General features: G+C 38.4%; 1 protein-coding gene across 1 annotated transcript in view; it reads left to right on the top strand.

The window, feature by feature from the left end:
• Positions 1-27,498, top strand: part of DNAH8 (dynein axonemal heavy chain 8) — a 325,865-nt gene that overhangs the window by 168,685 nt on the left and 129,682 nt on the right. Inside the window, exons 55-63 of the mRNA XM_019949887.3 lie at positions 916-1,050; positions 1,863-1,985; positions 8,486-8,699; positions 13,353-13,462; positions 18,245-18,408; positions 19,622-19,814; positions 22,602-22,724; positions 24,275-24,405; positions 26,598-26,751. Coding sequence (XP_019805446.1) covers positions 916-1,050; positions 1,863-1,985; positions 8,486-8,699; positions 13,353-13,462; positions 18,245-18,408; positions 19,622-19,814; positions 22,602-22,724; positions 24,275-24,405; positions 26,598-26,751 — 1,347 coding nt within the window. The remainder of the gene's footprint in view (positions 1-915; positions 1,051-1,862; positions 1,986-8,485; positions 8,700-13,352; positions 13,463-18,244; positions 18,409-19,621; positions 19,815-22,601; positions 22,725-24,274; positions 24,406-26,597; positions 26,752-27,498) is intronic.

Below are 27,498 nucleotides of genomic sequence, written 5' to 3'. Positions count from 1 at the left end.
AGTTTGATAGTCTTGTCGACTGAAAAAAAACGCACAACCTAAAAGTTGAGAGTTATGTTTTATTTGGTGGACGTTCTTAGGACTTCAAACCTGGGACACAGCATCTCAGGTAGCACTGAGAAAAATGTTCCAAAGAGGCAAGGCGGGTGGGGGGAAGCCAGAATATACAGAAGTTTTTGCAACAGAAGACCAGGTAGTTGGAGCACCAAAGAATTACCGTTAATGAAAAAAACCCCAGATATCTCAAGTTAAGGAATTTAGTGCTCTTCTGGGTATGGGAAGATACAAGAGTCTGGGCTCGCTGAAAGCATCCCTTTGGTACGCACCTCAGCTATCTGGGGCCAGTATCCTGTGTTTTCTCTTCCTGAGTCTCCTCAGGGTGCGCCGTCTGGGTGGCTGTAATGTAATGGCTTGATGGCTGCAACATCCTCATTTACTGACATGGCAGGCAATATTTTAGTTTTCAGTTTCTTAGATGATTGCAAACCATGTAAGAAACACATCCCTTTTTACACCTATTGGTGGAAAAATTAAAGTACGAGGGGCCGGAGGTGGTGTCATTTCAGGGAAACCTATTTGGCAAATGAACTCCAGGTCCCAAGATTCACTCCAACTCAATCTTCCCTGAAATGCTGACTTCCAGCGTGCTAAGGAAAGTGGGTATCTGCTTACAAAGTCCTTCCAGGGGTTACGTGGCTGCTCACCCACACTTTCTTCCAGCACTTTTATAGCATATATTTTACATTTAAATCTTTAATTCCACTAGGATTTATTTTGATGTAGGTCTAATCCTTAAAAGTAATCAAAAATTAGTTGCATTAGTTTATAGAATGAAAGAATGGCTACTAGAACCTTAATATATTTAAAACTAAACATCTTATAACACCTTTCAACATGATTATCCTACGATTGCAGGCTGTTTTACTCACGGGGGAGCAGGGAACTGCAAAAACTGTAATGATTAAGGCCTATTTGAAAAAATATGACCCCGAAATACAGTTATCTAAAAGTCTAAACTTTTCATCTGCCACAGAACCAATGATGTTTCAGGTAAAGCTCATCACTTGCTGTAGTCATTATCATATTAAATATATTAAGTGGTTGATACAATAAAATCTGTTTGCAAATGAAACATTGATATATATATAGTTGTCCCTCAGTATCCATGGGGGATTAGTGCCGGGATCCCTGCTGGTATCAAAATCTGTGGATGCTCTAGTCCCTTACATAAAATGGGTAGTGTCTGCATGTAACCTGTGCACATCCTTCCATGTACTCCAAAATAACCTCTAGATTACTTACAATACCTGGTACAATGTAAATTCTATGTAAATAGTTGTAAATGCAATATAAGTGCTAAGTAAATAGTTTCCAGTGTGAGGCTAATTCAGGTTTTGCTTTTTGGAACTTGCTGGAATTTTTTTTCCAAATACTTTTGATGGAAGTTGGTTGAATCCAAGGATGTGGAAGCTGTGGATAGGAAGGGCTGACTGTATATATATATATATATATATATATATATATATATATATATATATATATATCTCTATATCTCAAAAGAATTGGTGTTGAAGTTGGTATTCAGCTGTTTAACCTTCCTAAGGCTGACACTGAGGCCAAATCAAAATAGCATGTTTTGGCCTAATATTGAAGCTGAAGCTGAACATTGGAGTGTCTTTTAATATAAATTAATGATTAATATTCCAACAGCTTTTTTAAAGTTTGCAATATTTATTTTAATAACAATAGTTACATATATTAAATAAATAAGTCAATTATATTCTACTCTGAAAAGCATGTTCATCATTTTTAGAAATGGATTGAAATGTAATGCATAAGACAGACTATTTCCTTTTCTCTAGAGAACAATTGAAAGCTATGTGGATAAGAGGATGGGAAGCACATATGGGCCACCTGGAGGCAGAAAAATGACTGTATTTATTGATGATATTAATATGCCCATGATTAATGAATGGGGAGATCAGGTAGGACTAAAATATCTCATGTAAATGATATTTAATCAGTATTCTTAGTGACATATGAAAAGATCAATAACTGTCACTTTATTAAGCCTAGTAACAATTCTCAGTCTTTTTTGGCTTCTTGGTTATAGATGACGTTCTTCCTTTTTGAAATCCCTATATGCTTCCCCCCAACACTCCCTCTGCCTCTCTGGCTGCTTGATTTCAATGTGCTTTCTGGCTTCTTTCTTCCTTTCCCCAGGGTTTTATCTTTGTTCTCTTATTTCCCACTCTATATTCTCTCTCCCAGGAGTACCTGATGTTTAGAAAACACTTTTTTTTTTTCTTTTGGCTGAGCCGCACGGTATGCGGGATCTTAGTTCCCTCACCAGGGATTGAACCCGTGCCCCTGCAGTAGAAGCACAGAGTCCTAACCACTGGACAACCAGGGAGTTCCCAGAAAACAATTTTTAAAAAAACCCAAAACTCTGCCATGCACCACTGTCCTACTTGTGATCGTCTGTCATCCCCAGACTCACTCCCCTTAGAGGACCTCACAGTTGCTGCCAGGGTTCTGCCTGTTCCTGGTGGGATCCCCAACACGTCCTCCCACCACCGTCTACTGCCTCATCAACACCATCAATCTAGAGCCCACCAGGACCCGTCACATCCCTTCCACCCTTTATCCTGGTTCACCTCAGCCATCACCAGGATGTCAGGACTCCCAGGTCTGTCCGTGCTCATCCTGACACTAATCCCCATCAGTTCTGCTTGGCCCTTGTCTGGCCCCATCTCCTACTTTCCCCACTCCTGAAAACTTTCTGTGTGCCCTTGGCAGCCATGGTTCATCCACAAAATCCCCTGTAAATTCAGCTTCTTCTCTGAGCTTTTCCCTCACCTTCTTGCTCTAATGGAAACCCAGGATGCTGCTTTCCCTGCAGACTTCTCACCTGCAGGTGAGGGAGATGTCCTTCTCCGTTCTCATTGCCCTCTTCCCTGAAAACCTATCACTCTGACCTCACACCCCCATGTTGTTGCAGTCATCTTGGACCCTTGGGTCACACCCGTCCCTCCCCGAAGATTTCAGTCCCCGGATGACTGTCACTCTCTCCAGGGCTGTCCCAGTCTCCGGGGCCAGCTTCATGGTGTGCACAGTGTGCCGTTGCAGAGGGATTCGCACTTCAGAGGAACTTGCATGTGGTTTAATGCTCTGCTGTCACTGTCTTGAAATTTCTAATAATGATTTTTGAATAAAGACACTTGAATTTTCATTTTGTCCTGAGCCTCACAAATTATGCAGCCATTCCTGCTTGTCATAATTCTCAGTGATGCCAAAAAATATCTACGTACATGATCTTGACCTCTTAGTTCCTTGACCTCAACTCCTCCAATGATCATGTCTTCCACTCCGTCTGAAATTACTCATTCACGCAGTCGTACCCTACACCTTGTCATTATCAGTAACTGTGACCTGTTCATTATCTCAGTTTCAAGCGTTTTATTCTCTGATCACCATGTCCACATTCTGTAGCTCATTCCCTCTACTACCCAGACTACAGATGGAGCTACCAGCCATTGTTCCTACCATCATTAAATTCTCCTTCATTTCTTCTCATTTCCTCACTTCCTTCCTTTCCAGCTAAAATTCCATAATCCATTATTATAATCACGGTAGCATGCACCCTCTACTCATTTGTGAAAGCCTTAACCACATTAAATCCTCGTTAAGCCTCTTTGCTCACCAGCCACCTGCACCTATGCAGCCAAACTTGGCTGGAGAAAAACACAGAATACTGCTTAAAATCACTTTAAAATCATGATTATGGACCTCAGCTGAGCTCATAATACTACCCAGCAATTATACTGCGTGTTTTGTGTTACGTATCTTTATCCTGTCTATTCCTATCCTACATCTACATTCAGGTTCCTTTCATACCGTCTTTTTCTCAGACCTTGGACACCTTCATTTCCTTGCCCTCAGCTGAGCATGAAGTGCTACAGCCTTCTTCCTATTCCACTGAGGACACTGATTTTTTTTGTTCCTTTTTCCTTTTCTTACGATCCATTTACTGCAGTCAATTTCTGTGTTCTAGTGGTTACCCTAGACAGTGCATCCTACATACATAATCAAAAATAAAGATAATCTAACACTACTTTCCCATTTTGTATATCCAGTGACCTTTGAACACTTTAATTTCCTTTATCTTTCTCCTGATTTATAATTTTATTGTTGACTTGTATTTTAAGTCTATGCCTCTGTTTTTATTTTTTATTAGCATAAATCATATTATTCACCTTTATATTGTGTTATGCCAGTTTTATTTATTTTTAAAAAAGTTTTATTGGACTATAGTTGATTTACAATGTTGTGTTAGTTTCAGGTGTACAGCAAAGTGAATCAGTCGTACATATACATATATCCACTCTTTTTTATATTCTTATCCCATAGAGGTCATTACAGAGTATTGAGTAGAGTTCCTTGTGCTGTACAGTAGGTCCTTATTAGTTATCTATTTTATATATAGTAGTATGTATATGTCAATCCCAATCTCCCAATTTATCCCTCCCCCCATTTCCCCTCTGGTAACCATAAGTTTGCCTTCTACGTCTGTGACTCTATTTCTGTTTTGTAAATAAGTTCATTTGTATCATTTTTTTAGATTCTGCATATAAGCGATATCATGATATTTGTCTTTTGCTGTCTGACTTACTTCACTCAGTATGACACCTCTCGGTCCATCTGTGTTACTGAAAATGGCATCATTTTGTTCTCTTTTATGGCTGAGTAATATTCCATTGTATATATGTGCCACATCTTCTTTATCCATTCCTCTGCTGATGGACAATTACGTTGCTTCCATGTCCTGGCTATTGTAAATAGTGCTGCAATAAACACTGGGGTGCATGTGTCTTTTCAAATTATGGTTTTCTTCAGATATATGCCTAGGAGTGGGGTTGCAGGATCATATAGTAGCTCTATTTTTAGTTTTTTAAGGGACCTCCATACTGTTCTCCATAGTGGCTGTACCAATTTACATTCCCACCAACAGTGTAGGAGGGTTCTCCTTTTCTCCACACCCTCTCCAGCATTTATTGTTTGTAGATTTTTTTTGAGGATGGCCATTCTGACCAGTATGAGGTGATACCTCATTGTAGTTTTGATTTGCATTTCTCAAATAATCAATGATGTTGAGCATCTTTTCATGTGCTTTTTGCTCATCTATATCTATTTTTAAAGTGAACTCCCATGAGGCATTATTTTTTACTGTTTTATATATTCACTCTTTGTTTGCATTACACACTTATTTACCACTTTTTTTACTCTTTATTCATTCTTAGAACTTCCTTAGGAGAAAATCTTTTAGTGACAAACTCTTAGTTTTTTTGTTTGTTTGTTTGGTCTGCAGAAGTCTTTATTTCATCCTCTTTATTTGAAAGACGTTGCTGGATAGAAAAATGTAGGTTGGCAGTTATTTTCTTTCATCACTTTAAATATATGATTCCTGTCTTCTGCTTTCCTTGTTGCTGTTGAGAAGTCAACTACCACTTAGTCATTGCACCTCTGAAATTAATCTGCTTTTTCTCACTTGTTGTCTTACTTTCCTGTAATTTTTTCTTTTTCGAATTATGTTCCTTGGTGTAGATTTATTTGTATTTTTTTTGCTTGGGATTCGCTGGGACTCATGAATCTGTGGTTTGGTGTCTTGTGTCAGTTCTAGAAAATTCCCAGTTCTTACCTCTACAAATATTGCCTCTGCCTCACTTTCTTTCCCTTCTTATCAAACTCCAAATGTATATTAGACTTTCTTCTTTGCCCTCTATGTTTCTGCCCTCTTTTTCTATACTTCCCAACTTTTTCTCTCTCCAATACTTAGTCTAGATAATTTCTCCTCTCCTATCATCCATCTCACTAATTTTCTTCTCTGCTTTGTCCAATCTGCTGTCAAATTCATCCACTGAGTTTTAATTTCAGTTGCTATTTGATTCTTTCTTTCAAATGCGTTGTCATTTGTATTCCTTGCATATATTTTCAAATCATTGTCTATTTCTTTAAACATGTTTAGCATAGTTGTTTTAAAGTCTATGTCTGTTAATTTCAGCATCTGAAGTCTACATGGGTCTGTTTCTGCTCTCTGTTGTTTTAATAGTTCTTGTTCACGTTCAACCTTTCTTGTTTCTGTAAGTACCTTTGACTGCTTGCCAGGTCATTGCCCTTAAAAAATTATCTGTGGCTGTTTCTTAAAGCCTAAGATGAATGTGTCCTCAACCAGACAGGTTTGAGTTTTCTTCTGTTAGATCCTTAAGTGCTTATTCAGTCAGGATTATCTCAAAGCAAGGTTAATATTTGAAAGTCTCTGGCCCACTTAGGCTATGCACACCCATGGTGCAATTCTGTGCAAGTGTCATTCTGAGGCTACAACCTCCCAGGGAAGACTTCTTTTTCTTTTTCTTTCCCTTTTCCTCTCCCATTCATTAGGGATCCAGGGCAGATAGACCTCTCAGCAGTTCCTGTAAGGTGAGGAGAGAGGAGGCATATTTAGGTATCATCTATAAGATGAAAAGATCCTGAATTCAGACTTTTAAAATCCAATTAAGGATGTCTAGTTGGATCTCAAACTTAACATGTCCAAAACTAAATTCCTGTTACTCCCTAAACCTGCTTCTCCAACAGTCTTCTCCATCTCAAGAAATAGCAACTCCACATTCAGCCTGTTAGGAAATCATGTCGGCTCCATCTTCAAACTACATCCAAGATTTGACTGCTGCTCATCACTCCATTGCTAACACCTGGTGTGAGCCACCATCTGTCTTCTTGATCATTACACATCCTTCCTCATTGTCTCCCCATTTCCCTTGCCCCTCTCAATCTATCCTCATATCAGCAACCAGTTAAAACATGCGTCAGGGGACTTCCCTCGTGACGCAGTGGTTAATCCGCCTGCCAATGCAGGGGACATGGGTTTGATCTCTGGTCCGGGAAGATCCCACATGCTGTGGATCAACTAAGCCCGTGCGCCACAACTACTGAGCCTGCGCTCTAGAGCCTATGAGCCACAACTGCTGAGCCTGCATGCCGCAACTACTGAAGCCCGCGCGCCTAGAGCCCCTGCTCCGCAACAAGAGAAGCCGCCACAATGAGAAGCCTGTGCACTGCAACAAAGAGTAGCCCCTGCTCGCCACAACTAGAGAAAGCCCATGGGCAGCAACAAAGACCCAACACAGCCAAAACAAACAAAGAAACAAACAAAAAATGTGTCAGATGGTGTGTCACACTCCTCTGCTCAAAATCCTCCCGTGAGACATGTAGCATATAAATGCCAAAATCCTTCCTGAGATCTAAAGACCCTATACTGTTTGATATTATCTCCCCATGATTCTCCAACCACATTTACTGATCCTTGTACACACTGGGTATAACATTCACTCAGAGCCTCTTCATTTGCTGTTTCCTCTGCCTGGAATGCTTTTCTCCTAGATATCTGAGTGGTTTGCTTTCTCACTTCCTTCAAGTCTTTGGTTATATGTCATGTGAGATGAAGCCTTTCCTGCTTCCATATTCAGTTGCATCCCTGAGCACTGACTATTTCCTTTCTCTGCTTTATTTTCTCCAAAGGACTTATACCATTTTATTTACACACATACATACATACAGACATGCATGTGTACATTTTATCTCCCATCACAAGAACGTATGCTCCATGAAGACAGGGATTTGTCTATGTTACAACAGAGCCAGACACAGAGTAGTGATTGATTAAATGTTTCTTGAATGAAAGAGTGTCATATTACAGGGGCTTGTGTGTCTTCCACTCAAAGATGCCCAATAGGAATTTGGATATACAGGTGTGGAGTTTAGAAGAGAATCTGAAGCTAGAGTTACAGAGTTGAGATTCTTTAGGATTTAGGGTTGAGATGGCATCCCCTGAAATAGAAAAGAGCCAAGGATGGAACCCTGTAGAAGAGTTACATTTGAGGGATGAATGGAGAAAGAATGGCTTGGGAAGTGATCCAAGGTCTCCAGATGAGCCTGGAAAGAACTGAGCCTCTAAAAACAAGAGAGGAAAAAATTTCAATACGGAGGGAATGTTAGCAGTGGTAGAGGCTACAGAGAAGAAAGATAAGGATGTAAAATCCAATACCAAAACATTCAGGAGTAAAACTATCCCATTTTCTGATTTAAGGTATTTTAAACAGTTGAATGTGGAGTGTGAAAGATGTAAAAACTATAGTAAAACTTGTAACTCTGAGAACTCTTGTAATTGTACCAAATATTCTGTAATTCTCCTATCTAGATTTATCAGCGTGGTAAAGAGCGCATTGGATTGGCACCAGACATATTCAACTTACAGTTTAGGGTTTATGGGTGGTATCATTTAAGTCAAATTGCCTTGAAGGCAACATTCACAAACACTTCATTGACAAAAGTTGAGCATTTTCTTCTGATCTCATCTGTACTATTTTATAGGAGCTTTGGAGGAAATGATAGTGATGTGTTACTAAAATGTTACTATATAAAATTCCAGATAACTAACGAGATTGTGCGACAAATGATGGAAATGGAAGGAATGTACAGCTTGGATAAGCCTGGAGATTTCACTACTATTGTTGACGTACAGCTCATAGCGGCAATGATTCACCCTGGAGGCGGTCGAAATGATATTCCACAGCGTTTGAAAAGACAGTTTACTGTGTTTAATTGCACATTGCCTTCAAATGCTTCAATAGACAAAATTTTTGGTATGACTATTCTTGATGTTTAATTTTTTATTGCATTACATAATGGACATAAATCATGCAAAACCTTATTTAAGAGATAAAAAGGCCCTGTCAGAAGTAGGGATTAAATATCCGAAATGGAGAGCTAAATACCAGGGACTAAATACTAAGAAGACTCATGTTTATAGCCTATTGTAAGACTCAGGGATATTTAGAAATAGCCTTGTTGAAGGTTGGCTTTAGAGGTAAGTAAACCTTTGTGTTGTGGTTTTCTTGACACGATTAATCAGAGAAATTTGGGCTAATGAATGATAGCCCATTGATCAGAGGTTAACAACATAATATACTAAGTCAAATGTAGCACTTTGCTATGTTAATGAAAATGATATTTTGACACCAAATTTAGGCTCACATAAACCATTCCATTAAAATTATGTACATGAAGACATATAAGAGAAACTGACCCATGCGTATGTGATCATTAATTATTTGACATAGCAAGTACTGTAGATCAGAAGAGAAAGGCAGACTTTCAAGAAATGGTACTGGGATATTTAGTAATTCTTATGTGAAAATAATTGAAACTGGACCCCTACCTCACACCAAGCATAAAATCAATACAGAAGGATTAAAGATTTAAATATGGAAGGCAAAGCTGTAAAGCAATGGAAGAAAATATAGGAAAATATCAGAATGATCTCTGGGTAGGAAAGAACCTCTCAAATGAGACTCAGAAAGCATAGACCATAAAGGAAGAAAATGATAAATTTGACTAGATTAAAATTAAGAGCTTTTGTTCAGTTAAAAAGCAACATTAGGGCTTCCCTGGTGGTGCAGTGGTTGGGGAATCCGCCTGCTAATGCAGGGGACATGGGTTCGAGCCCTGGTCCGGGAAGATCCCACATGCTGCAGAGCAACTAAGCCCGTGTGCCACAACTACTGAGCCTGTGCTCTAGAGCCTGCAAGCCACAACTACCGAGCCCACATGCCATGACTGCTGAGGCCCGCGTGCCTGGAGCCTGTGCTCCGCAACAAGAGAGGCCACTGTGATGAGAGGCCCGCACACCGTGGCGAAGTGTGGCCCCCACTCGCCACAACTAGAGAAGGCCTGCGCACAGCAATGAGGACCCAATGCAGACAAAAATAAATAAAATAAATAAATTTATATTTTAAAAAAGCAACATTAAAAGAGTAGAAAAAAGACAAGTTGCAAAGTGGAAGAAAAAAATTTCAACACATGTAACAAAGCAAAAAACTCAGTAATCCGAATACTTCAAGAAATCCAAAGAATCAATCAGATAAAAAGCAAACATCCTAATATAAACATGGACCAAAAGCCAGGCACTTTAAGAAGAGGAAACCATATGACTAATAAACAAAGGTAAAGATGATAAACATTAGAATTCAGGAATATGGAAATTTAAAACACCAGGAAAAAAACCATTTTATAACCACTAGATTTGCAAAAATGAAAAATTCTGACAAAAAAATCAGGCATTGGTGAAAATGTAAAGCAACTGAGACTCTCTCCCCTGCTGGTGGGAGAATCAATTGCTGCGAGCCCTTCATAATGACTGGACGTTATTACTGGTAGTAGAACATGTGCACACCCACCGCCACTCCACTTCCAAGTATATACCAGTTCACCGTTTTCTTCCTTTATGGTTGTGCCTTATGAGTCTCATTGAAGAAGTCCTTTCCTACCCAGAGGTCATACAGGTATTTGCCTATGTTTCCTTCCAAACGTTATATAGTTTTGCCTTCCGTATTTGAGTCCTTAACCCATCTGTAGTTGATTTTTCACATGTGCACCAAAAGACTTACACAAGAAGGTTCTTAGAACAGTGTTCCTGACAGCAAAAACCTTGAAGTAACCCAATTATGTATTGACAGTAAAGTCGGATAAATACATTGTGGCGTGGGTGTACCGTGTAGTGCTCTAGAGCAGTGAATGTGAACAAACACAGCTACATGCTTCAACATGGATGAAGCCCAGAAATACAATGTTAAGAGAAAAAAAGCATCACAGAGGAACATATAACATGATTCCATTAAATTAAATTTCAAAAACTAAAGTTAAAAGGAAAAGGTTAAAGTTTAAGAACGTAAGTGCCAAAGCTTTTTTTTGGAAAAGCGAGTTACTGATTCTCACCAAGTCAGCGCCCTGTCTACCTCTGGAGGGAGGAGGGATGGGACAAAAGAGGCTTCTAATGTACTTGGACGATCTTGTGTTCCTCAGTCTAGTGGCTGTACGTGAGTGTTTGATTATTTGTTAAACTTTTATACACTCTTTGATATGATTAATATTGAAAATGAGATATGGAAACAAACCAGAAACCGAGGCTCAGAGAAGTAAGATAACTGCCCAATTGAGGCCATATAGCTAGTGCATGGCAAACGTGTGATGCTGATTCTGTTTTCTGATTCCACATCCCATGCTTCATCTATAACACATTTGTGCCACAGGAAGCTGGAGGTCTAGAATCATAGGATTTCAGGAAGCAAAAAGGCCTTACAGGCATCTAGCACAACCAACCATGACCTTGGATAATTTCACGTTCCCTCAAGGCTGCTCTTCTTTGGTCTATGTGAATGAAGCCCAGTTTCTTTAGCTGACCCACCCTTCATAAACCTGCTATGCGTCTCTGAGCAGATATTCGTATTCATTTTCCTCTGGAAATACCACGCTCAGAACTGAACATACTGCTCAACATAGAGTCTCACAGGGACGAAACAGAGTTAAATCTGTTTTTGCAGTCTAACACCAAACACATTTTGGGACTTCAGGAACAGTCTATATAACACAGTAGTTCCTGAGGGTGATTATGTCAGATTGTCACTGTGTTGGGTGTTTCCTAGGAACCATTACATCACCACCCAGGCCAGTGTGTTGGCTGACTGCAGGTCAGGAGATATGGGGGTCCTGATTTCACTTCTGTCAACAACCAATCTGAGTGAACTTGAACAGTTTGCTTTACTTGTCTGTGCCTGGTCTCCTTATCTGTAAGATGAGGAAGTAGTCTCTAAGTTCTTTTCCAGCTCTTCTACTCTTCAGACTGAGGGCTGTTTTACAGGTTCCAGAGCCAGGTTTCCTGGTTTCAAACCTCAGATTCACCCACACACAAGGTGGGTGACCTTGGGCAAGTTACTAAACTCATAATAAAATGGGAATAATAATAACCTCTAGGTCCATCTGTGTTGTCACAAATGGCAAGTCATGTCAGACAGAGAAAGACAAATGCCTATGGTCTCACTTATACATGGAATCTGGAAAACAAAACAAATGAACAAACAAAACAAAACAGAAACAGACTCATAGATACAGAGAACAAACTGGTGGTTGCCAGAGGGGAGGAGAATGGGAAAATTGAGTGAAATAGGTGAAGGGGATTCAGAGGTATAAACTTCCAGTTATAAAATAAATAAGTCACAGGGATATAATATACAGAATTAGGAATATAGTCAATAATATAGTAATAATTTTTTATAGTGACAAATGGCTACTAGACTTACTGTGGTGATCATTTCTTTAATTGAGGTATAGTTGATTTGCAATGTTGTGTTAGTTTCAGGTGTACAGCAAAGTGCTTCAGTTATACATACATATATATCTATTTTTTTGTTTCTTTTCCTTTTTAGGTTATTACAAAATGTTGAGTATAGTTCCCTATGCTATACAGTAGATCCTTATTAGTTATCTGTTTTATATATAATAGTGTGTATATGTCCATCCAAGTCTCCCAATTTATCCCTCCCCACCATTTCCCCCCTGGTAACCTTAAGTTCGTTTTCTGTTTGTGTGGGTCTATTTCTGTTTTGTATATAAGTTCATTTGAATCATGTTTTTTAGATTCCAATATAAGGGATATCATATGTTATTTGTCTTTGCCTGGCTTACTTCACTTAGTACGGTGATCTCTAGTTCCATCCATGTTGCTGCAAATGGCATTATTTCATTCTTTTTGATGGCTGAGTAATAGTCCATTGTATATACGTACCACATCTTCTTTGTCCATTCATCTGTCAGTAGACACTTAGATTGCTTCCATGTCTTGGCTATTATAAATAGTGCTGCTATGAACATTGGGGTGCATGTATCTTTTCGAATTGTGGTTTTCCCTGGATAAATGCACAGGAGTGGGATTGATGGATCATGTGGTAACTCTGTTTTTAGTTTTTTAAGGAACCTCCATACTGTTCACTATAGTGGCTGCACCAATTTACATTCCCACCAGCAGTGTAGGAGGGTTCCCTTTCCTCCACACCCTCTCCAGCATTTATTATTTGTAGACTTTTTGATGATGGCCATTCTGACCAGTGTGATGTTTTAAATTTGAGTCACTATGTTGTACACCTGAAAATACCAAAATATTATATGTTGACTATACTTCAATAAAAATATAAATGAGAAAACGGGAATAATAATAATATCTACCTCAGATTCTTTCTCATAGGATGTTGGGAGGATTAAAGGAGTTAATACATATAAAATGCTTATCACTGCATACTAAGCTTTGCTAGCCCCACTGCTGACTGCCAGTCTTAGCTGATTCCTTGAGAGAAATTCTTCACATCACCTAGCTTAGTCATCTTGTAATGATTTATTCACTGGGATAAACATGTACCTTGTGATCTTATAGTAAGCTCATACCTTCAATCTTGCTTATTTTTCAGGAGTTATTGGCTGTGGGTATTTTGATCCTTGCAGAAAGTTCAAACCCGAAATATGTGAGATGATTGTGAATCTGGTTTCAGCGAGCAGAGTGCTGTGGCAGTGGACTAAGGTACAGAATCATCCGTTGTCAATAATCAGGAAAAAAAAGTCAACAATTATTCAGCCTAGTTCTCTCCTCATGGCTCATGAAGTTATCATCACATCATGGGTAGTAGTGTTTTTCTGGAAAAGACAAATTAGGTGCTGAAGTAGATTTATGACACCTTTTCCTTCCAGGGAGCAAATATTCTGACTGAATAATGCTTTCCATATATATGAGATATTACTGTAAACCAGACACGGCATCCAGGATAAAGTAGAGTTTTGCTGAGATGGGAACACTGCTTTTCCACTTGTTACTCTGATTTGTAACTCTTTGTATGTCTGTCTTCCTTACCTGCTGCCAACAGCCAAACTGTGTCAGACACTCAGATGTTCACTGACTGAGGGAATACATGGATTTCCAGATATTCTTAGCTAACCAAGACTTAAAGTCCAACTTGTGGATTTCTCTGAGGTGGAGCATGAATTAGTAAATGGATGGAATGTACTCAACAGAATAGTCTAGATTTTAATACAGAGGTCAATGCCCTAAGTAAAACTCAGTAAGCATTGAGGCTGTCACCAGACCTCTGAAGGCAGACTCATGAAAAAGCAATTAAGGGTAGGTCTGAGATTTGAAAAAAAAAAAAAAAAACACACAACAAGATTGATATATTTGCTAAAAAAAATTGGTGAAGGAGATGAGGATTAATTGTCATAGTTCACTATACATTCATTTGGCCACTTACACACCATCTGGGCATAAGCTTATGTCCTGGGGAAGCTCCAGCATGGAGTTGCAGAAGGTCTGAGTGTCTGAGATAATTTTCTGTGGTTAGGTCCATCTATTTTCCAGTGGGGCTATTGTTCAATTTACTGTGCCCATATACATATTTTTCTGGAAAGCTTTGGCCTTCCTGGTATCTTTCCATCAAAGCTTCTTTTGTTTTATGAATGTTTATCAGCTTCACTTCCTCACATTTCTTTACCTCTTTAACCCGTTTTGTACAAGTTTTCATTTCCACTGCTCTCATCAAGGTCACCAAATTCCTCCGTCTTGCCAAATCCAAGGGTTGGTTTCTTCTTCCTCTGACTTGACTGACTTGACGTAAATGATCCTTCTAAACACTTTCTTCACTTGGCTTCAGAAGGGCCTCTTGCTCTTGGTTTTCTTCCTACCTCACTGGCTACCTTTTCTAAGTCCCCACTCTTTCCCCTCCTCTAAATACTGGAGTGCACTTGATCTCCATGTTGGGACCTCATCTCTACCTCCATTCGTACTCAGGTAGCCTCATCCAGCTTCATGGCTTTAAACACCATCTCTGTGCTGATGAGTTCAAAGTCAGCACTTCCATCCCAGGCCTCTTTGCCCGGCTCCAGACTTGTTTCTTTCTTTTTTAAAATTTTTTAGCCTCACTGCACAGTATGTGGGATCTTAGTTCCCTGACCAGGGATTGAACCTGCGGCCTCTGCATTGGAAACGCAGAGTCTTAACCACTGGACCCAAGCCTGGGAAGTCCCCCCACTTGTTTCCAGCAGCTTAGTAGACACCACTGCTTCAATGTCTAATAACTGTCTCAAAGTTAACAAGTTCTTAAGTATGATCCTCCCTCAGAATTTTGTATCAATTATCCTGCTTCTCAGGCTAAAATACAGGGCTCCGTCCTTGATTTGTCTCTCTTATTCCCTACATCAGCAAGTCTCAGTAACCAGGCTTTCAAAATATATACGGAAGCTGAGCGCTTATTGCCATCTCACAGCGATCACCCTGCCTGGTCCATCGCCTGCTCTCTGGACCATGCAGTGGCTTCCTAACCAGTCTCCTTGCTTTCTTCTTGCCCTCCTAGAATCTGTTCTTTACACAGTCCTAAAATGCTTTTTAACAAGCACATCAGAGATCATCATTCCTTCTTAAAACCACCAGTAGATTCCCAGTTACACTTGCAGTGAAACACAATGCCTAGCTCTGGCCTGTGAAACTCACCCTGAGTCGGCCCCTGCTTACTCCTCTTCCCTTCCATCGTTCTGCTCCAGCCATGCTGCCCTTCTCACTGTGCCTTGAACACCCCAAGTTTTTCATGCCTCTGGGCCGTTATACTTTGTTTGACTCTTTCTCGTTATTTTTACCTTCAGAGAGGGTTTCTGGGATCATTCTCTCTAAAACAACTGTCCACGACCCCATCACAGGCATTATCTGTCTCCTGACTCTACTTCATTTCTTCTAACCATGACTTTTATCATTGTTATTTGCCTATCTGTTTATCAGTATATTTGTTTCTTATTTATTGTCAGGCTCTCCCACTCGAATAGAAGGTTCCTGATGGCAGCAGATTTAGCTGTGCTATTTACCATGGTATCTTTGTAAGGGTCGTGGGAGGTGCTCAAAAATACTCATTCACTCAAAAAACGAATGGATCTTCCTCCTCTCCCCAACCCCAAATAAGCAGCCTTCTTTGTATCTTTTCTTCAAATTTCTCATTTTCACAAAGCACTCCTTTAATCCACTCATGCCTTGTGTATCCCTTTATATTACTTTACATAGCTTTAAAGCAGAAGCAGGTGAGAAAAGAAAGAAGCTGACAAAAGTTAAAAGGAAATGTTGGAAGATAAGGAAAGAAGCAGGTTAATAAATGAGAAGAAAAGGGAAAGAAAGGACTTTATTTAATTCTACTGAATAATTGCTTCAGTTGCCAACGGCTGCCATCTTAGCTGCAGTCTTACAGGAAAGAAAAAAAAGCAATATTCACATAGCCTTATCCCTTTATTTTTGCATTTTTGTAATATAAGTGCATGTTTTACATTTTGGTGAGTAGAATGAACATTTTATCTTGGAATGGAACTGAGAGCAAAGAGGGAAATTGAAAGGTGATTGTTAACATAACACTTCTCTTTATTCTATATCTCCTCTTGCTACCTGCTGTTTTAACTTGCACTGTGAATTAGCCTATAGAAATTACTCTACAAACTCAATAGGGTACTTTTTCCATATGGAAAGGACATATTCCATGAATAGGTACTAAAGAAAGCATTTGCTTTCCTGAATTAGTCATGTAGGCAGTCTGCTTTGTATCTCCAGAGTTATCATTGTTTCACTTTCAAAAATGATGCTGATGGTATCAACTACAATCTTTACACTTGGCCAGCAATACTTCCCACACCTGACACCTCAAATTTATCCCTTAACTGGTACCTCTCTTTATAAGAATGTGGACTGTGTCATGTTATAGCTTTGCCTATTTGGATTCTAGAAGTGGGTAGAAATAAGTAAATTAGTGTTCAAACAAACAAGCAAAACTCACAAAAACCACCAAGTAATTATAGCAGTATGTCAGAATTGCCTGCCCATTTATTGCAGATATACAGACATATGAAAGCATGTTGACTGAGTTTGGATCCATAAGTGAAATCTAGATCATGATAAACGAATGTATTTGTGGAAATCCAAATGCACTCAGGACCTTAGTCAAAGCCATCTATAGAAGATGATCATTATTGACTTTAGATGTGAACATTCATTATTCTTAACTGAATGACAGCCAGCTCACACTCAGTGTTTTGTTATGACGTATTCCCGTATACACACTAATAATGATTAGGAATGCTTATTCCTACAATTCACATCATTTTTAAGAACTCAGGGGACAGTGGCTTGTTCAAAGCCAGCTCATGGTGGTAGAACAAGAGCTGGAGTCTGCATCCAGTGCATTATTCTTCAGTCCATCCTATTCAAGGTCTTAGGGTCTTTTAAATTCTGTGCTGGTTTATTTATGATGTGTCTTTTTTCCCATCAATGCTGTGACAAAAATATAAACTTAATTTTAGTTTATTTACTCAGCCTATTTTATTTAAAATAGGAACTGTGAAATAAAATCATTCTAAAAGCAGTTGTGTTTTTAGGTTTTTAAAATAATTAATTAATTAATTATTTAAACATCATTATTGAAGTATAATTGCTTTACAATGGTGTGTTAGTTTCTGCTGTATAACAAAGTGAATCAGCTATACATATACATATATCCGCATATCGCCCGCCTCCCTCCCACGCTCCCTATCCCACCCCTCTAGGTAGTCACAAAGCACCGAGCTGATCTCCCTGTGCTATGCAGCTGCTTCCCACTAGCTATGTCTTTACAACTGGTGGTATATATATGTCCATGTCACTCTCTCACTTCGTCCCAGCTTACCTTTCCCCCTCCCCGTGTCCTCAAGTCCATTCTCTACGTCTGCATCTTTATTCCTGTCCTGCCCCTAGGTTCTTCAGAACCATTTTTTTTTTCTTAGATTCCATATATATGTGTTAGCATACGGTATTTGTTTTTCTCTTTCTGACTTACTTCACTCTGTATGACAGACTCTAGGTCCATCCACCTCACTATAAATAACTCAATTTCGTTTCTTTTTATGGCTGAGTAATATTCCATTGTATATAAGTGCCACATCTTCTTTATCCATTCATCTGTCAATGGACACTTATGTTGCTTCTATGTCCTGGCTATTGTAAATAGAGCTGCAGTGAACATTGTGGTACATGTCTCTTTTTGAATCATGGTTTTCTCAGGGTATATGCCCAGTAGTGGGATTGCCGGGTCGTATGGTAGTTCTATTTTTAGTTTTTTAAGGAACCTCCATACTGTTCTCTATAGTGGCTGTATCAATTTACATTCCCACCAACAGTGCAAGAGTGTTCCCTTTTCTCCACACCCTCTCCAGCATTTATTGTTTGTAGAGTTTTTGATGGTGGCCATTCTTGTGCTTTTAGTTTTATCTGAAAAGTAAATTGAGAGTATTACATTTTGTTTCCCAACTCTAGGTGAAGATGCTGCCTACTCCTTCTAAATTCCATTACATTTTCAATCTGCGAGATCTTTCCAGAATTTGGCAAGGAATGTTAACCATAAAAGCCGAGGAGTGTGGTTCAATTCCTGTTCTCCTGTCACTTTTCAAACACGAGTGCAACAGAGTAATTGCAGACAGGTGTATATCACAGTGCTTGAGTTTAAATGTACTATATAAGTAGTTTATACTACTAGAATAATTCCTGCATTATCTGCTCAAATAAGTAGAATAAAGGAGTATTATCTTAAATTGCTCTGGGGCTTGTGAAGCATGGATGTCATTTCCCACCTGCTGGTGGGAAAACGCTCTGCCAATTTCCTTGAGTATTATTTCAACAGGACATTTAAAAAAATAACCACATTATCAGAACGTTGATAACATTCAGAGGAAAATTTTGTTAGGTATAATTTCTAAAAAGTTTGAGGTCTGTGTAGTGAGAGCTCTGCTGCATGGTGACATCTGGTACATAAGCTTAGTCATCTTTCTGAGCCTCTGTTCCCTCCTCTATAAAATACGATGGCAATGCTGGTCTTACAAAGCTGTAAAGGGCCTACCACAGTGTCCCACGTAGGTGGTATCTGTCAGATGTTAGTCCCACTCCTTCCTCCCTTACCCCCTCTGAAGTCATATGTCTGAAAAGGACCTTCATATACTGTGTGCCCACAAACCTAGAAAGAGGATCCTCACCCACTACTGACTGTCAACTCCATGCTTCTATTGCAAGTTTTAGGGACCCTGAACCTCACCCATGGGACTCATCTATACTGTTAAAGAAAAAAGTTATTTGTGACACTTGTTGAAACAATAAGACTCTCATACTTTATTCAAGACTATCATGAGAGGTATAGGGCCTATGCAGTGAGGTTTTGCAGTAGGGGTGAGAAATTGGGCTCAACTCCAAATACAACAAGGAAAAAGTGGGAATTTATAACTGAGGAACAGGATGGAGGAGTTTGGTGGATGCGAAAGTAGTAAGAGGAAATAAGGGAGGTCTGGGAGGATTCTGGCTAAATGGATTTAGCAGGATTCTTGCTAAAATTAGATGGTGCAAAGAAGGACATGGAAGTCCCAAATTGGGGCTTAATAGGGAAGAGGATTCAGAAGAGCCTACGTTTGGCCAAGGAGAGACTCTTTGTCAGTATTTTCTATAAGTGATACTATCAATATTATAGCTCTCTTGGTTGGGGTTACATCTGCCTCTGGTCAGAAGGCAGAACATATTGTTTCCCTGTTCTGAGGTAATGGAGATACAGGATGGGGGCTGAGAGGAGGTGGAGAGGGGTTGAAACCACGTTCAGTTAGAAAAGATGGCTTCCTATTTTGCATTTTTACTCCTGTATTTTTGTTTCAGATTTATAACTCCTGATGATGAGCAGTGGTTTAATGCACATCTTATTCGTGCAGTTGAAGAAAATGTTAGCCCAGATGTGGGATCATATATTCTTCCTGAACCATACTTCGTAGATTTTCTCTGTGAGATGCCTGAACCAACTGGAGATGAACCTGAAGACACTGTGTTTGAAGTGCCCAAAATCTATGAATTGGTATTTATTTTCAGCTTTTTGGATCACTTACCTAACCAGATATTTGCCATAACTTGTACGATAGTTATATGTTATGATTCGTGTCATCATACACCAAGTAAAATATTAATTTCAATGAAATTTAGCAGCAATCCCATTAAAGTCAGATATAAGACAAGTACGCGTACAATTATCACAGTTATTTAATATTGGTTTGAAAGTTCTAGGCAGTGCAACAAAAATGACAAAAAAGAAAATAGATGTAATTATCAGATAGGAAAAAACAAAAATATCCTTATTTGCAGATGATATGATTATCTCTTAATTTAATCCAAGAGAATTTAAAATCTGTTTCAACTACTAAGAGTTCAGTTAGATGACCAAGTATGATATAAATATGAAACTGCGTAACTATCGTCTATATCAGAGGTTGGCAAATCACAGCCAGTGGTCCGAATCCAGCCTACCGCTGGTTTTTTGTTAGATTCATGAGCTAAGAAGGGTTTTTATATTTTTTAATGGGTAGAAAGAATCAGAAGAATAATAATATTGTGTGACATGAAAATTATATGGAATTCAGATTTCATTGTTCAGAGTTAAAGTTGTATTGGAACACAACATGTTTTCTATGACTGCTTTTGCACTACAGTGGTGGAATGACCACATGGGCCACAAAGCCTAAAATATTTACTGTCTTGCCCTTTACAGAAGAAGGCTGCCATCTCTTGCCAAACAATCTCAAGACAGGAGATGCAACATAAAAGTATTTCATTCAACAGCAACAAATATGTAAAATATCTAGGAATAAACGCGATAAAACTTTACTTGGTTAAATGGCAACACATTGTTTTCCCTAAATTAACGTATAGGTTTAATGAAGCTTGAAACAAGACTCCAAAGAGATTTTTTAAAGAGGGTTACATAACACAGTAGTTCTGAAGTGCATGTAGGTCAAAGAATTAGATGGAGAGAAGCAATTTACAAAACAAATACGTGAATATTGACTTCAGAATAATTTGACTACATAAACAATGTAAAAGTTCTGTCCATTTTTAAAGCTCCATAAGCAATATTAAGAAGCAAATAAAAACTGAGAAATATATTTGTTATTTTACAACCTTAATTACCACAGATAGGAGTTAGTGCTAGGGTTCTTTTTTAACTTTTTAAATTAGTTAATTTATTTATAACATTTTTATTGGAGTATAATTGCTTTACAATGTTGCATTAGTTTCTGCCGTAAAATAAGGCGAATCAGCTATATGTATACGTATATCCCTATATCCCTCCCTCTTGCGCCTCCTTCCCAACCTCCCTATTCCACCCCTCCAGGTAGTCACAAAGCACCAGCTGATCTCCCTGTGCTATGCAGCTGCTTCCCACTAGCTATCTATTTTACATTTGGTAGTGTGTATATGTCAATGCTACTCTCTCACTTTGTCTCAGCTTACACTTCCCCCTCCCCGTGTCCTCAAGTCCATTCTCTACATCTGCATCTTTATTCCTGTCCTGCCCCTAGGTTCATCAGAACCACTTTTTTTTTTTTTTTTTAGATTCCATATATATGTGTTAGCATACTACTGTTTTTCTCTTTCTGATTTACTTCACTCTGTATGACAGACTCTAGGTCCATCCACCTCACTACAAATAACTCAGTTTCATTTCTTTTTATGGCTGAGTAATATTCCATTGTATATACGTGCCACATCTTTATCCATTCATCTGTCGATGGACACTTAGGTTGCTTCCATGTCCTGGCTATTGTAAACAGTGCTGCAATGAACATTGTGGTACATGACTCTTTTTGAATTATGGTTTTCTCAGGATATATGCCCAGTAGTGGGATTGCTGGGTCGTATGGTAGTTCTATTTTTAGTTTTTTAAGGAACTTCCATACTGTTCTCCATGGTGGCTGTATCAATTTACATTCCAACCAACAGTGCAAGAGGGTTCCCTTTTCTCCACACCCTCTCAAGCATTTATTGTTTGTAGATTTTTTGATGATGGCCATTCTGACTGGTGTGAGTTTTGATTTGCATTTCTCTAATGATTAGTGATGTTTTGATTTGCATTTCTCTAATGATTAGTGATGTTGAGCATCCTTTCATGTGTTTGTTGGCAATCTGTATATATTCTTCGGAGAAATGTCTATTTAAGTCTTCTGCCCATTTTTGGATTGAGTTGTTTGTTTTTTTGATATTGAGCTACATGAGCTGCTTGTATATTTTGTAGATTAATCCTTTGTCAGTTGCTTCATTTGCAAATATTTTCTCCCATTCTGAGGGTTGTCTTTTCGTCTTGTTTATAGTTTCCTTTGCTGTGCAAAAGAGTTTCATTAGGTCCCATTTGTTTATTTTTGTTTTTATTTCCATTTCTCTAGGAGGTGGGTCAAAAAGAATCTTGCTGTGATTTATGTCATAGAGTGTTCTGCCTATGTTTTCCTCTAAGAGTTTTATAGTATCTGGCCTTACATTTAGGTCTTTAACCCATTTTGAGTTTATTTTTGTGTATGGTGGTAGGAAGTATTCTAATTTCATTCTTTTACATGTAGCTGTCCAGTTTTCCCAAGTGCTGGGGTTATTGACGGAAGAGGTCAGGAATGACTTCATACTGGAAATCAACCAGTTAGGTTTCAGACCTCTGAAAATGGAAATAACTAAAAGTCGACTAATCCATGACAAATGTTTGGAAATCTGTTAGGTTTAAAAAAAATTTTTTTAGAATTACTTTTGAATGTCTTTAGAATTGCTGCTTTCCTAAATTTTGCATCTTAAATATTATTTTTTTCTCTCTCCCCCCCACCCATAGGTACCATCCTTTGAATTTCTGTCTGAAAAACTCCAGTTTTACCAGAGACAGTTCAATGATCTCATTAGAGGAACATCTCTTGATCTGGTGTTTTTTAAAGATGCAATGACTCATCTTGTTAAGGTTCTAAGTATTGACTGTTTACTGATATAAATAGATCATATAAAAGCTTCGTAAATTTCACAGATAAACTTTTTCAGAGAATAAATATATAGTATTGGGTAGTGTATAGAAGAGAGTCTATAGGTTGAGTCAGTTCACTGTCTCACAAAACAAAGGCTTAATCAGAAACTGCTTATTTGAATCCGCCTACATGGAAGCAAATGTTTTTCAAGGGCAAACTGATGGGTTTTGTGTTCAGAGCTTTTGACTCGCTGAGTCAAAGAGTTTTACTTTCCTAGACAGTAACTTGGAGAACCCTATGAAAAAAATATTCCCTCCTCAAATTACATTTTGATGTGATGGGAATCCTGTTCCCCATGGAGGAAGAGTTGATGCTTAAAAAAATGTCAATTTCATGATTGGCTTACAGTTTATGGGCAAACTGATGGGGAAAGGGGAAAGGTGGGTATATAGGACTGATAAAAAATAGAAACCAACTAGAGGCAGCACCAGAAAAGGAGCATGGCTTGATCCAAGTCTGAAGGGCTGCAGAAAGGAGTTGTTTATTTGTATAATTTATAGATCAAAAAAGGAGTTTCTCCAACAAAGTAGGATAGGGAGGTTTCATGAAGAGGAGGCAGTTAACTCTGTGTTTATTACAGAATCATCTTCTACAAAACCAGTGAATTTCCAGGTGCTCTAGGATTGTTTCACATTCATCTATTCAGCAAGTATTATCGAGTACCCACTGTGGCTAGATCTTGGGGGCCTGGAACCCTGTTCTGGGTGCAAAACCACATAAGTGATTAACATATTGAAAATATAATAGAATTGATACATATCAAGGTGTCTGCCATCTGTAAAACTTGAATTAAAAAAAATTCTGTGTACTAGTGATAATGAATTTAGTGATCTGTCTAGACTTTCTTCCTAATCAGTGACATTAATGTAAAAGACAGCTTTTTAGCAGTGTCTCCAATTGGCCTGCATAAGATTCGAGCCACAATTTGAACCTTATCCTCCCTGAAGGTATCAACCATAGAAAAGCAACATAGGGCTAAAGGCTGTTTCCCTAAGTTTTTTTTTCTGCAAATGTCTTCCTACCCCATTTTAAGTAGAATTTTGGTACTTTAAAAATTTTTTCATTGGCAGAGATATGATAGAGGTAGTATTTGTTGTAGAGCTAGGTGTCTACGTAAGTCAGTGTGTTAGACTGATGATAATAAGCAAACAATTCTAAACTTCTTTCTACAGATTGGGAAGAGCAGTTCCATTATCCATTGAGTCTGAAAATAATAAAATTACACACACACACACACACACACACACACACGGAAAATAGTTTTGAAATTGGAGATGGGAAGGCCAATTTGTTCTCTTTTTCATGATGTAAATATAGCTGGGCAAGGAAAGAACTGGAATTGAATAAGTCAATATGAAACCTTTTGCATTAAAGGAAAAAGTCTAATGTAGTCTAGAAGCATGTGGTCAAACCTTGGACCCATTTAGTGCAAGCAAATGTAAACAGTTGAATTCTATTTTCAAACATATACTATTTTGTTTCAAAACAGATTTCACGAATAATCCGAACATCATGTGGAAATGCATTGCTGGTGGGTGTTGGTGGTTCGGGAAAACAAAGTCTTTCAAGATTGGCTTCTTTTATAGCTGGGTATCAAATATTCCAGATAACATTAACCAGGTAAGATAAAATGAAACGCTGGTATGTTTTCTTCTATGGTTAATTTCACTGGAGTAAAATGTTTACTTAAAAATTTACAACAATTCGGTTGTATTTTTTTTTCAAGTAAACTTTGTATTTGAGTGTAACATACATAAAGAAATGTACACAAATCATGGGTGTCAAAAAGTAAGTACACCTATGTAGTTAGCTCACAGATAAAGAAATAAAACATCACTAGCACCCGGAAGTACCCCTCAGGGTCCCGTCCCAGTCACTACCCTCCGAATGGGAACAATATTCTGATTTCTAAGCCCATTGATCGATTTTGCCCATTTTTTAGCTTTATATCAGTCAAATCATATGGGATTTACTCTTTTGTGTCCAGTTTCTGTTGCTTGCACTGTTTGTGAGATTCCTCCATAATGCTACATGTAGCAGTAGTTTGTTCATTTTTATTGCTGTGGAGCCTTCCATTTTACCACGTATTACCACAATTTGTTTATCCGGTATACTGCTGATAAACATTTGTGGGGTTTTCTTTTTGCACATATAGCTGTTATGAATATTTTTGTACATATCTGAGGATACTCCTAGAGATAGAAGTCCTGGGTATAATGATGCAAGGGGAAGTGAGTGAGGAGACAAGACAGAGGAGGAAACCTGGAGTGGTTTCCAGAAACCCAGGAAGTAGAGAATTAGCCTGAAACTGTGGATTAAATTAAAGCATGAAAAGTGGTGACTAATGTTTCAAAACTTTCAGTGCATTGGATGGGGGCAGAAGCCATGTTGCATGAAGGAGGTGAAGAAGCAGATATAATAAGTTTAGAAACTCCTCAAGAAGCTTAGCTATGAAAGAAAGAAGCGAGAGAGGTCAGGACCTAGAGAGGGGTGTGCTGTGACTGTGTCTGTATATTGCAAAAGCAATACCTAACAGTCAGTTTAATTTTTAAAAATGAGCAAAATGGCTTTGTGACTTAACTGACTGGTCAGTGAGAGGGTAACCCTAACAGCACCAGGCCACACCACCTCTGAGGAAGGATGTGGGCTGTGTTGCTCTCATAGGTGCAGCTACTTCTCAGCAAATTAACTTACCAGTTTCCCTTTTTAATGAATTCTCCCCCTTGGGAATTATCTGACAGGACGTACGGTCTCTTTTTGATGACATTCCTTTTGCCAAGGTCTACAAGGTTTTTAACTAAAGTGCCACCCAGAAGGACTTCTAAGGCACTCCTAGTTTAAAACTAGGCTATTTATTCATTTAAATGTACGTATGCTACATCATCTCTAATGCCCACAAAAACCTTTACAAATAGGTAATTATCTTCATTTTGCAGATGAGGAAACAAGTTGACAAACGTGAAGGAACTTTTCTAAAGCTGCAGAGCAGGGATTTGAACCCTGGTCTTTCTGGTTTCAATGCCTGTAATCTTTCCACTAGACCCTATGGCTTACACAAAACTCCCTATTACCTACACTGTGAAGCCTCCTTCAAATAAGGGTGTCTTTATAATCCCTTTCATCGATCTACCCACACGGCTTTATATGCAACACTTAAGAAAATGTCTGCTTTATTTTTACACATCACGTGGCTTCTGGTAGCACATTCCTTTTGCAGGAAACAGAGTAAACAAAAAAAACCCAAAAGACCAAGATCTTCTCTTTTCATAATCCATAACCACATAATTGTAACACTTCTATTATTTATATCACATTGCATAATGCATCTTTTTCTGAAGGCTTTCTCTGAATCTAGCCATTTAGTAAGACATGCAAATGACCACTTTATGTAATTCATCATTAATTTTATTTGTAATTTATCTTGTTTTCTCACCAATCTAAGCTCACCCAAATTTCAGATTAGTTTTAAATATTATACATATATTCACTTGGGCAAAAAAATCTGTTACTGAGGACTGTCCGACTGTAGAGAATAAAAGTTCATTTCCCTGTTCCCAGTTATTGTTCCTGAGCCACTTCTGGTAAATTCCCCATTTCTCACTTCTCAAACTAAATAAAACCTATTTATGTAGAGTGGTAACATATAGCTATTTAGCTCTGTGTTTTCTAGCAGGCACTGTTACTTAGTATCTATTGAGCAGGTGCAGATTATGCTCTAATTATCATGGATTATATTGTGTTTTGAAATAAATTATGATTTTATATATATATATATTTTTTAATTTAAAACCTCCTGCCACTTCTCTTTTTAGGTCTTATAATGTGAGTAACCTAACAGAGGATTTAAAAGCTTTGTACAAAGTTGCTGGTGCTGATGGCAAAGGCATCACTTTTATCTTTACTGACAATGAAATAAAAGATGAGGCATTTCTAGAATATCTCAACAACCTGCTATCTTCAGGGGAGGTATGTCTCAAAAGCAGAGAAAGAGCTTGTATTTTAAAAATGTAAATCCGAATAGAAAAAGCAGCAGCCCTTCAGAAGTGAGGCCATTTAGCACACATTTTTCATTTTAGAAATGATTAATGTATAAGGTTCAATAGATTTTTTGAAGTTTCTCTGAAATTAATGCTGTTCATCTCCAGATATTTTATATGCCTTCTTCCATCTTAAATATGGTTCCTTATTTGTCTCTTCAGTCTTCAGTTGGATCCTATAATTTATTTTAGGAGAAGCAAAGTTTATCTATCTATCTATCTAATAATCAGGAGTATAGAATGGTTGAAAGAGTTCCACTCACTGCAAGTAAGTAGATGTTTGTGTCACCACTGCTGACACCACTTATATCAGCACTTCTGTGACCACCCACATGCTGGTGCTTCATTAGTAGTTTGCACAGGACTCAGCGTAGTTGGACTTATGGCTAACATTTATTACAGCCACACAGTAAGGATTCACAGCTGGATCAGTAAAGAAAAAGACACATTGGGGGAGTCTGGGGAAATCCATGTGCATACTTACTATGTTCTCACTAAAGGGTCCATACGGAATGTGTTTTCTGTCCACATGAAGTGAAGTGCAGAAACACATGTGCTGTTTCTGTTTCGGGAAGCCCATATGAGACTCTGAATTCAAGGTCTTCTTGGGAGCTGGTTGTGTAAGTCATTCTCTGCCTGGCCACTACTGCCAAAATTCCAGACTCCCAGAAGGAAA

Source organism: Tursiops truncatus, chromosome 10, assembly GCF_011762595.2.
Source record: "Tursiops truncatus isolate mTurTru1 chromosome 10, mTurTru1.mat.Y, whole genome shotgun sequence".
NCBI lineage: Eukaryota > Metazoa > Chordata > Mammalia > Artiodactyla > Delphinidae > Tursiops > Tursiops truncatus.
The sequence above is the reverse complement of the archived record's forward strand: the minus strand, read 5'-3'. Positions and strand labels throughout refer to the sequence as shown.